This window comes from Natator depressus, chromosome 5 (assembly GCF_965152275.1).
Source record: "Natator depressus isolate rNatDep1 chromosome 5, rNatDep2.hap1, whole genome shotgun sequence".
Taxonomy (NCBI): domain Eukaryota; kingdom Metazoa; phylum Chordata; order Testudines; family Cheloniidae; genus Natator; species Natator depressus.
In genome coordinates, this window is record NC_134238.1 from 119,726,946 (window position 1) to 119,739,411 (window position 12,466).

Here is a 12,466-nt window from a genome sequence, read left to right on the forward strand (position 1 = left end):
AAGAGCTGAAGATGCTGCAACTCCAAAGAGATTAACATATTTCTGAATCTTCAGTACAGCACCTCTTGCCCCATCTTACTGCCCCTGTACTGAATTAGATTTAATTGTATAAGTTCAACGTGGAGTTTTGTTTTGTTAGCAGAAGCAATATAGCAAGTAGCCCTGATGCTGTTTAGATTTTTTTTTTTTTTTTTTTTTTTTTTTTACTTCTTACAGCAGGGAAGCATTTAATTAGTATTAATGAGGCAGGGCACAGATAATACACCACAGGAAGTCAAGTAATATTTCAAAACAGATATTTTAAATGAGTATTGCCTATTGCTTGTAATTTGCATTTTTAACCGTTACAACCCCAGAAGAAAATTATGCCCTCCCTTCATTAATAATGGAAACGTTTAGTGACACCCTAGAGTCTAGTTTCAGTGAAGCACATTTTGTTCACATGTACAATTACACCAAGAATGTACCTTCAGTTTTGAACAATTCTGCTGGGCAGGGAGGCAGACCCTTAAAGTGGGGAATATGTTGGGAAAATCTCAAAGGAAGAAATTCTTTCAGTCCAACTATTGGAGGGCCCAGTATTGGGCTGAATACCCAAGGATGGGAAAATGCTCTTGTCATAAATATAAAGGGAAGGGTAACCACCTTTCTGTATACAGTGCTATAAAATCCTTCCTGGCCAGAGGCAACATCCTGTTACCTGTACAGGGTTAAGAAGCTCAGCTAACCTGGCTGGCACCTGACCCAAAGGACCAATAAGGGGACAAGATATTTTCAAATCTTGGGGGGGAGGCTTTCGTATTGTGCTATTTATTTACGTGTTGTTCTCTCTTGGGATTGAGAGGCCAGGCAGAAATCCATCTTCTCCAACCCATCCTAATCCAAGTCTCCAATATTGCAACCAGTATAGGTAAGCCAGGCAAGGCGGATTAGTTTATCTTTTATGTGAATTTTCCCTGTGTTAAGAGGGAGGTTTATTCCTGTTTTTTATAACTTAAGGTTTTGCCTCAAGGGATTCTCTATGTTTTGAATCTGATTACCCTGTAAGGTATTTACCATCCTGATTTTACAGAGGTGATTCTTTTACCTTTTCTTTAATTAAAATTCTTCTTTTAAGAACCTGATTGATTTTTCATTGTTCTTAAGATCCAAGGGTTTGGGTCTGTGTTCACCTTTACAAATTGGTGAGGATTATTATCAAGCCTTCCCCAGGAAAGGGGGTGTAGGGCTTGGGGGGGAAGATGTCTCCAAGTGGTCTCTTTCCCTGTTCTTTGTTTAAAACACTTGGTGGTGGCAGCATACTGTTCAAGGACAAGGCAAAGTTTGTACCTGGGGGAAGTTTTTAACCTAAGCTGGTAAGAATAAGCTTAGGGGGTCTTTCATGTGGGTCCCCACATCTGTGCCCTAGAGTTCAGAGTGGGGAAGGAACTCTGACAGCTCTATTTGTGACTCATGGGGTTATGGAAGGCCCTGTATGCTCTGGCCTAGTGTGCAGGGCAGCACTGTTCTGCAGTCTTCATGGAAGCCATGGAGGTGCCCTTGTGTAAGAGTAGTTTCAGTCAGGCTTGGGGAAAAGTGGATCTCAGACCTACGTGGGGGCGGGGGTGCACACCACATCCACAAAGGCTGCTGCAGTCTTGACCGTGATAGAGTAGCTATAGTAATCTGTTGAAGGGATGGGGGGTTAAGTCTTGGTTTACTTCTCACTAAGAAACAGGGACCTCTTTTCTCAGGTCTTCTCCCATTACAAAAGGAAAGGAAATGTGGCAATGAAATGTGATGCCTTATCTGTTCGTCTCCATCCACAATTTTCAGTGAGGAAGAGGAACGGGTTTTTCTTGTAATGCAGATTTAAAAAGTCTTAAATTAGCAGCCAGAAAGTTGGAGATTAGAATCTTCCCCCCTTCGCCCCAAGCTCAGACTGACATGCTGATAATTTGAACGAAGGAACACACAGCTTTGCAGTACAAGTGTGAAAGGAAAATGGAACTCCTGGCTGTTCTCTGTGCATTCCCTAAGAGCCCAATGAATTCAGTGATCCGGTCAGTTAGTTAGCATAAGTGCTGTGGGAAACTTGGATGTCACATTCATAAATGCTTTATATTCAATACAAGGGTGGAATACTTATTACAGAGAAGCAGTATGGTCTGGTGGATACTGAACAGGCGTGGGAGGCAGGAGCCCTATTCCTGGCTCTGTCATTAACCTACTACATGACTTAAGGAAAGTCACTTTCTCTTCTTGTCTGGTGAGATAAAAGACAGTCCCTGCCCTGAAGGTATTACAATGTGTTTGTACAGCTCCTAACCTCACTAGGGGCTCAGTCTTGCTAGAGGTCTCTAGGTCCTGCCCTATTACTAAATTTTAATTGCTACATTCCTCAGATGGCTCAGAGGCTCACTTATAAATATATATCCATCTTACTGTGTGTTTGTATCACATAAAAGCCTGATCATGCAACCAGGTACAAGTAGTCCCATTGACTTCAGTGTTGTGCAAGCAGTGAACTGTTTCATCAACCATCAAGTTACAAACCTAATCCTACTAATACTTACTACAGCGTGTGGATGTGTAAACAGTCGCAGAGTGGAGAACTATTCATAGTGGAATCCAACAGAATGAAGTTACTGTATTCTGCACTTGACATCAACATGAAATCATGTTTTCTACTCTTTCAGTGGGCAGTCCCACCATTCAGCCCTCAGCTTCCCTCTTCCTCCAAAACAAATAAGCCAGCCCACCCACCCACCGTAAGAAATCTATAACACATGTGATGTGGCATGATATGAGTTTTACTGCACCTTGTTTGGGAACAGCTGCACACCTCACTCATGGCAATTCCTAATTTTGGGTAATACAGTCATCACAAATCCATAGCAATAAAAGTTATGGACATCTCTGCACAATTCCACCCCAGCCTGTATCTCTGCTATGCTAAAGCGCTTCAGGAGCATTTCAAGTGTAGACAAGCGCAGAGTGTGACAGCTAAATACAAAGTGGAACAGACTGTTCACTCATTTGCGTAACCCATGTTGCAAGATACCATTCAAGGTGAAGTGGGTAGTTAACACATTGCAGTCATAGGACAAAGGAGGGCTAGCGGGTTATGTGATGTTATAATCAGCCATAAATCCAGAGTCTTTAGGGAATCCATGATTTTTAGTGTCTAGCAAAGTTGTGAATTTAAACTCCTCTTTTTAAGGTGTGGTACAGCTTTCCTTTGAGAATGAGGACTGTCAGCTATGCAGTGATTGTTTTATGAGAAGTGTTCACCCACAGGTGATATGGTGCTTTTGTCTCATTTTTCCAAGAGTTCATTCTAGAGCCTAGTGATGGTCTCTTTTCACTCACAGTTATTGGACCATTTAGTGCACTGGATGAGATACACCATATGTTGTGATAGGCCTGTGTAGGATGCATGGCTCTTGAAAGGTGTGTGTGGGGAGGGGAGGATTGATTATTGTAGCTCTGGTAATAGGTCTGCAGGTTTTGCATTTGTTGTAGCAGGGGCTGGTGCCACTTTAAGTTAGTGTTTCCCTCTGTGGGGAGCTTGCTTCTGATGAGCTTGGGGTGAGGTGTTTGAAGGCCCGAAGAGGGGGGTTTGGGAAAGATTTCTATCTGGATGGGATCACCATCAAGTATGGGTTGTAATTGTTTAATGATATCTCTGGATTCCAGTGTGGGGTGGTCCATGACAATTTGAAGTGTGGGATCTTTTTTTCTTAAAGCAGGTTCTCTGAGAGCATTTGTGTGTCTTGTTCCATGATGGGATCTGCTTCACTTTGTTTGGTGAAGGCTGTTTTGAATGTGTGACATTGTGTATCTTGGACTTCCTCAGAGCATATTCTGTGTATAAAAGATATTACCTCACCCACCTTGTCTCTAATCCTGGGACCAACACGGGTACAACTCTACTTAGATTGTAATTTCTGTGGGGCAGAGACAGTCTTTTTATGATGTGTGTTTACAGCACTTAACACAATGAGGCACTGATCCCTCATTGGGACTGTTATGTTCTCCAAGTATAAATAATAATGAGAGTTGAGTTAGAGTGGACTAAAGTGGTGGTTCCAAGATTAAGGGTCACCATGAGGGAAGGTGCAGATGACCGAAGTAATCAAAAGGGGCAGTTACGGACCTTTGGCAGAGGCAAGTAGGGAAAATGACAGGAAATGAAAGGAGAGGCTTGTAGGAACTAACAAACTTCAATTGACTTGAAGTGTAAGTTATTGCCTCTCTTTGGTGCAAAAAGTGAGGGGGAAAGCCACTTAGATGCTTTGAAGAGAGTTGGGATGTGCTTAGAGTAGCATGCAAGCTAAATTTGAGACAGTATTTTGGATGGATTGAAGTCCAGATGAGAGGAGACTGCAGGAGTCAAGGTAAGATAGAGACCTTGTGATCAAAATGGAGAGGAACAGGTGGATTTTGGAAGAGGGGTAGCAGAAAAACTGGCAGGATTTAATGCCAGAATGTGGGATGAGAAGGAGACTGCATTACAAGATAAGAAAATGGCTAGGCTGAGGAACAGGGAGGTTATCAAGTCAACAGCAGTAACATAGAAAGGAGAAAAAGGGAGAAAAATACAGGTATGACATGGGATGGGAGGGAGGTGAAGGAGGGGTTTATTTTGTGCCATTTTAATTTTGGGATGGTGGTAGGGCATCTAGGAAGACTGAGGCAAGTGGAGATGTGAGGTGGAATGGAAGGGAAGACTATGGGGTGGAGAGGTAGATCAAGAATTTATTAATATAGGGGTGATAGGCAATAGCTGAAGCAGTGTGACCAGATGACGTTGGCCAAGGATAGAGTGCAGAAACAAAACCCTGAGGGATACTGACAGGATGGAGAGCCAGAGGAGAAGGAGACAGAAGTTGGAGGTAGGCCTTTTAAATAATGCAGATGTGGCTGCATAATAGACCATTCAGACAACATTTTAGGTGGATGAGCTCGGATACCTGCCCCTGTAGAGGCATTGTTCACCTTTACATTGCACAGACAGAGGGTAAGGGAGCCGGTTCTGTTGCAGGAGCTGGCTTCACCACACTGAAGAGAAGAGGTGCTTATCTTACTAATTGTATTCATTCTATTAGATTTGAGAAATGAGAGACTTCAAAACCTTTTGTATCCAAGGGAATTCTTACATTTACCTCCACCAGCATGGAAATAAAGACTTAGGGCTGCAAGCTCTCAAGACCCTCATAGGTTTAAATATTTGCAATATCATGCCTGTAATCTATTAGTAAAAAAAACATCCATTGATCATGGAATATTTATCCTTATTGTAACCAAAGGATAATTTTGATTCATCAACATCAATGTTGCTGACCTTGGCCATAAGAGGAAAGACAGTCGCACAGGTTAATTGATTCTACATTATCTCTTTAAAGATGATCAGTAAGACCCTTAATATCGTATTTTTTAAAGTGCTAAGCCATATTACTAACCTTTTCTGTCTCCATGCTACTAAACTCCAATACCTTTAAAGCTTCTGAATTTTACATATTAAAATACAAATCTTCGTAAATTAAGCAGTCTTCCATCTACATCTAGCCTTCCTCATACCCAGGATATAGGCTATGAAGATTCAAGATAGTCCCAACTCTCACAATGATGTTAGAATGGTCACAAGCACAGGATATGCATTGGCTATGGAAGAGAGGACAAGACCAATCACACTGGAATAGTTAAGTGAGGAAACCAAGTCTACCCAGAGCTTCTTAGTACTGAAGAAACTTGATATAGTCAGAAAATAAAATTCTCACTTCTCCAATGATAAAAACAACTGCTAAAGACAAACAGCTGTTTTCTTGAACTACAAAGGAAAGAGCCCCATTGATATCAGGTGTCTTGGGATCAGGCCATTGTTGGATAGCACAGCTTCTCACCAAATTAAGTAGAAGATGGAGATCTTAGATTCACTGCATTTTCAGCTCATAAGTGAAATCATGCAAAATGTAACTATAATGCTACGATGGGACTAGTATCCAATTCTAGGCCTGCTCATTAAAACAGACTGCAATCTATATGGAAATCCAGCTCTGCACTACCAATCACTTCTTGCATTTTGATATCTCATTAGAATACATCCTGAGTGGGCAATCATATTTGTCTTTGGGTGTGAAGCCAGGTGGGTACATTTTACACACCAGCATGACAGAATGACAGTTTTGGTACTTCCCTGTGACAGTTCCCAAGCTGAGGCACAAAACATTACAGTGCCACAGGTCAAACGTAATGGCTGTAATAGCTTTCGACAACTCACATAGCTGCATTGCTCAATATCAGCCACAGTACATATTCAAGAGCAATTAGCAAAAGGCATAATTGTAAATGAATACTTAGTTTTGCACTCCTCTGAGCAACCCAATAGATTAGCCAGATTCTCCTCTCCATTACTTCACTCCAGTCCCATTGACTTGACCATGAATGTGGCTGCAACCAGTGTAACAGAGGAAAATTTGGCCTATGGAGAATAAGAATTCAAACTGGCAGAAGTCAACCGAGGATGGCTTTAGCTACCTAAAATAGATTAATTTGCTCTCTGAAATTGACTCATAGCATGCTCATGGATTTTAACAGACCCCCATGCTTGGAATGATAGCAAGATCTGACACCAATTACAGGGGGGGGGGGGGGGAATTCCTATACCACACATGCAGGTCTAAATTTTAAAAGATGATCAGGGATTTGGGGTACCTAACCCCTTGAGGGCTGAGCATCCACTCCCTGGAAGTCAGGCCCCTTTAAGATGTCTCAAACTGAGCATCCAAAATATTGATGCACCTGAAGTCATTGGTCACCTTTGACATTTTAAGCCACACTGTGTAAGAGTCAGTTCCCACCTCTTTACCCTGTTCTTGGTGCTCTGGCCTTTGGTTTGTTGTAGAAGCAGCCCAATGAAGTGAATGAAACTTGCCAGAGTTTGCTGGACTAATTTTCATCTCCTATTGGTGTATGTTAGCATGAGTGTAGATTCAGGGCCTGGGTCTTTGATAACTATTCTGGTAATAAAGCAGAAGCAATTAGACTAGTGGTTAGGGCAGAAGCCTAGGACTTGGGAGCCATGGGTTCAGGTCTCTGCTCCAGACTTCCTGCGTGACTTTGGGCAAGTCAATTACTTTTAGTTCCGCATCTGCAAAATGAAGTGAACAGCACTTCCCTACCTCACAAGGGTGTTGTACAGTTAAATGGTTGTAAGGGGCTCAGATTCTATGGTAAAGGGGGCCACATATGTAATTAAGGTACAATGTCATGATGTGTACTTGGTCCTTTCAGTGGTTTATTAAAATATGGGGCTGCACAATGCTGCCTTGTCTACACTTGTGACGGCAAGGCATGTAGCATACGTGCTGCAGTTAAAAGCTCTGGCAGGGAAGAGACTGCAATGAGGGAAGGCTTTGACAGCTTCAGGAGCTGCTAGAGCTTTTCGCTACAGCTGAGAGGCTCTGGCAGCTCCCTGAAGCGGGAAGCATGCAGAGAACCGTGTAGGGTACATACCCTAAGGTTCTGACATGTCTTGATCCTGCTTGCCTAAGCAGTACTGTCTACCCTGCTATTTATACCTAGGGTGACCAGACAGAAGTGTGAAAAATTGGGATGGGGATGGAGGGGTAATAGGAGCCTATACAAGACCAACCCAAAAATCGGGACTGTCCCTATAAAATCGGGACATCTGCTCACCCTATTTATACCTGTGCTCGGGTGGTGTGCAGTGTTTGACTCTACACGCCACCATGAATGTAGGCAGCTGAAGATGGTCCCTGAACCATGCCAGAACTGCTGATCAGAGGTGTGGTCCCTGGAAAATACTGTACTTGCAAGGGTACCCACTGCAGCACAGCCAAAACAGTGGGCTAAAGGGATAATCTGAACTGCCTGCTCTGGTTTATGCGTGTCTCTTGAAAGATATCCTAGCCCGTGGATTGAATCATCAGTTATAACTGGAGCTCTGATTCCCTGGAACCTACCTATTGACCAGACATCGCTACCAAAATCTGCAATTGAAATTACAGGTTGTCCACACTGAGCCTCCCTATCACTTGTAAAGTAAATATTGCAGAGGAAGAACAGAATGGCATACGCAGATGTCAACTCTCTCCCATTAAGCAGTAACGAGGGTAGAAGAATAAAGAAAACAGCTGCAGTTTATACCACCCACACACAATCTCCGTTTTGAACTACAGCTACAAGAGAGTCTCAAATAGCAGAGAACATGTTATTCTCACCATCAAGCAGGCATTGCATGTATATAATAGGTTATGCAAGCAGATCAAGAAAGTAAAGTTTTGCAATAAGATTTTTCTGAAATTGAGTCTTCATGAACTCATGGGCCTGGCTCGGCTGGTCCTGAAGACGTGACATGTAGCAACTGTTCACGAGGGCCGTGTTTTAACTGTGGCATAAAGAAGACTGATACTACACTTCATTTTAGTCACAAGGTGCAGTAGTTTAATATCTGATGCTGCACATCCTCCATTGGGGGCCTCTTCCTTGTCCACGGCAGGGACAAGGGCATGGCAATGTGCATAACCTAGAGCAGGGATCTCAAACTTGAATTACCACGAGGGCCACATGAAGACTAATATATTGGCCCCAGGGCCGCATCACTGACACACACGCACCCTGCCGCCTCTGGCCAGACCCCCACGCCACCCCTTCCATGAGGCCCCGCCTCCTCCCACCCCTTCCCCAAAGTCCCCACCCCAACTTCGCCCCCTCCCTGCCCCATTCCAACCCCCTTCCCCAAATCCCTTCCTCTTCTCCGCAGGACACGGCTCCTCACCCCTCCCTCCTGGAAAGCGCTAAGCAGGGCCGACTCTAGGCTTTTGGCTGTCCCAAGCGGAATGCCGCTGAAGCAAAAAAAAAAAAAAAAAAAAAGGGGGGGGGGCCAGAATGCCACCCCAAGCACGTGCTTGGTTTGCTGGTGCCTAGAGCTGGCCCTGGTGCTAAGCACCACCAAACAGCTGTTTGGCGGCGGGAAGCACCTGGAGGTAGGCAGAGGAGCGGGGATGCAGCACGCTGGAGGGAGGGAGAGCGGGGGGCAGGGGAGGGGAGCTTGGCAGCCTGCAGGAAATAACTCCGGGGGGAACCCGGGGGGGGGGTGCGGGGAGCTTGGTTGGCCGCAGGAAATAACCCCGCGGGCTGCGTGTTTGAGACCCCTAACCTAGAGCACAATTTGGTCTTACAATTCCAGGTTTCATTAGGCTGAGAGGAACTTTATGGGCCAGGTCTTCAGCTGGTGTAAACCAACAAGTGTTATCAATTGCGCTATGCTGATTTACACCAGCTGTGCAATGAACCTCTATGGTTATCATCTAAAAATGCTCTAGCTATATCTGTATCCAGCTTTTTGAACTTGATCCAAATGGGGCCCATTCATGCTTTTTTGTATTACATTGGTCATTTCATTGTTCAACAGCAGCAAGGTGAATTGTGTTAGGGATTCAACAGGATTGGGTTTGCCCCTCAGCAAATTGCAGCTTATAGAAGCAGATGCTGTCTGGTTGTTTCATACTCTAGCACAGAACTAGTTACAGTCTGTAATCTTTGCAAAAATATAAACCTCAAACTTCACCATGCAGTTTATGAGGCTCTGCTAAAGTTAGCGACTTGAGTGAACATTGCAGCTTGGGATAACTTGCTCTGATCAATTTTGGTTTTTTTGAATGCCGGTAAGGGTGCTTTACTGTTCTTTATTCCGTTTCCTGTAACAACATTTTGCTGATTTTGTTCATAGTGACACCGATGACCGAGTCCACCTTCCTATTACAGAACTCTGCCAATGTCATTAAGCTTTTCCCTTTGCTGTGCAGAGGATCATTTTATTAAGTAAGATGTTGTTATTTTTAAAAATGAGAAAAAGATGAGCTCTCACTCTGTGTTCCTGTAGATTTCCTAATATGGGAGGCACTTTTGTGGTTCCACAAAATTGTCCAGTATATTTAGGTTTGTAGTGATTTTACTTGAAGCCACAGGAACTCAGGAATTTAGAGACTCTAGGTCACATATGGTCCAAGATATGAACGTTTCACATGTATTTATATCAATAGGCACTGAACACAAGTCCTGATTTTACAAGGTGCTTATTGCCTTCAACTCCCATGGACTTCAGTCTTTTATTTTCCCCGCCTGCATCTTTTACTTATTTCTTCAAATTTCTAAACACACAACTGTATGTGCCCAGACCGTACATTAAAAGTCACAGCAGGAAGACAAAGAACTGCCCAGAAATATATCCACCTCTGGCTATGCCTCTCCAACAGCTGAGGGTACTCAACACAACTCAGGGAGTCATCAGCACCTTGCAAGCTGAGCCCAGAGACTAAGTGGTGTGCAGGTATAACATGGGTCTCTGTCTATACTCCTTCCCTAGGTTTCTGAGCTGTCCCACATGCTGTTTTCCAGTGCTTAAAAGGGGCTGGTGACACTAGGGACCACAGACCTGGCCCAGATGAAGAGAGAGCTCTGAGGAGGGTGGACAAGAGAATAGGCTGGAGGGGTGGGTCTCAAAATTGATTCATTCAAACAAACTAGCTAAAGCCTAGTTTTGCTGTGAACTGCTGAAAACATTTTACTGGGCACAACAGAGCTGGCACTTGTTTGAGATCCTTTTAAGAGTTGCCTGTTTTTCAATGCTCCAATCTGTGTTGCTGTCACCTCTGCTAGAAATCAAATATTTCAGTCATATCATAAAAACCAGCCCTCCTAAGCCTCACTGTTGCATCAGGTCTCAAAATATTTAGGAAAGGACCCACCTGAGGCCAGCTGAGTGGCATGGAACTTATACTGATAAACTATTCCTGCCAAGGAAAATTCTGTCACCACAGTGGAAAATGTAGGCCGTCTGCCCAAATAAATTGGTTAATCTCTAAGGTGCCACAAGTACTCCTCATTGTTTTTGCTGATACAGACTAACACAGCTACCACTCTGACAGCTGTCACCTACTATTGGTTTCCACAGAGCATGAATCCATAACTTGCTGACAAGTAAAAGGTGAATATAAACTTACCATCCCAGTCACTGCTGTTTCAGGGCTTTCACATGAGCACGATCCTCTTCCATCCTTAGGCAACACAGCCATTCCCTTCACTCCTGTGAACAGAGTCAGTGAGAGTATACTTATTCAAACGTTTGTCTTGTTTGGATGCAGTACTTGCTTTGTTTCAGTGACATGTTGTTGTTGGCTCAATGTTGTGTTAGTTTTATTGAGAAAATCTTTACCTTGTCCTTTAAAAATATTCTCAATAAAACTATTATTAGGGTTTCTAGTTTTAACCGCTGAACACCAACCAAACCACCCCCAATACAAAAAAGTGAAATCAGCGTTTATCCAAAAAACATAGGAAAGATACCAGAAATGGTAAGGGTCTACACAGCAGAAACGTAGACTTCAGGGGCCTGTTTTATAAAGCGCACTAAGGTGTTGCACATTAATTGATCTGTGTGGAGCTTGCTGATGAGCACTAACGGTTCTCCAGTCATCTAGTGAGCTTTAACATGGTGCTGTTTGAAACCGTGCTATGTTAATACACACTGGGAAACATTACAAAGAGATTACTTATTATAGTATGTACACAGAAATCCCCCAACCTCCCCCCGCCTTTTGGGGCATAGAATCATAGGACTGGAAGGGACCTCGAGAAGTCATCTAGTCCAGTCCCCTGCACTCATGGCAGGGCTAAGTATTATCTAGACCATCCCTGACAAGTGTTTGTCTAACCTGCTCTTAAAAATGTCCAGTGATGGAGATTCCACCACCTCCCTAGGCAATTTATTCCAGTGCTTAACCACCCTGACAGTTAGGAATTTTTTCCTAATGTCCAACCTAAACCTCCCTTTCTGCAATTTAAGCCCATGGCTTCTTGTCCTGTCCTCAGAGGTTAAGAAGAATAATTCTCCCTCCTCCTTGTAACAACCTTTTATGTACTTGAAAACTTATGTCCCCACTCAGTCTTCTCTTTTCCAGACTAAAACCCATTTCACACACCCCCTCCCCAATCTTTCCTTATAGGTTTGTTTTCTAGACCTTTAATCATTTTTGTTGCTCTTCTTTGGACTTTCTCCAATTTGTCCACATCTTTCCTGAAATGTGGCACCCAGAACTGGACACAATACTCCAGTGGAGGCCTAATCAGCACGGAGTAGAGTGGAAGATTACTTCTCGTGTCTTGCTTACAACAAACTCCTACTAATACATCCCAGAATGATGTTTGCTTTTTTTTTTTTTTTTCGCAACAGTGTTACACTGTTGACTTATATTTAGCTTGTGGTCCGCTATGACCCCCAGATCACTTTCCACAGTACTCCTTTCTAGGCAGTCATTTCCCATTTTGTAAGGAACGAACAGTCAGTTGCACACACAGTGGAGTACTTTGCATTTGTCCTTATTGAATTTCATCTTATTTACTTCAGACTATTTCTCCAGTTTGTCCAGATCATTTTGAATTTTAATCCTATCCTCCAAAG

General features: G+C 43.3%; 1 protein-coding gene across 4 annotated transcripts in view; it reads right to left on the reverse strand.

Moving 5' to 3' along the window:
• PALM2AKAP2 (PALM2 and AKAP2 fusion) overlaps positions 1-12,466 on the reverse strand; it is a 388,863-nt gene that overhangs the window by 154,988 nt on the left and 221,409 nt on the right. For all 4 annotated transcript variants that reach the window (XM_074953529.1, XM_074953530.1, XM_074953531.1 and 1 more), the window contains one exon: positions 11,010-11,092. In XM_074953529.1, the coding sequence (XP_074809630.1) occupies positions 11,010-11,092 (83 nt within the window). The remainder of the gene's footprint in view (positions 1-11,009; positions 11,093-12,466) is intronic.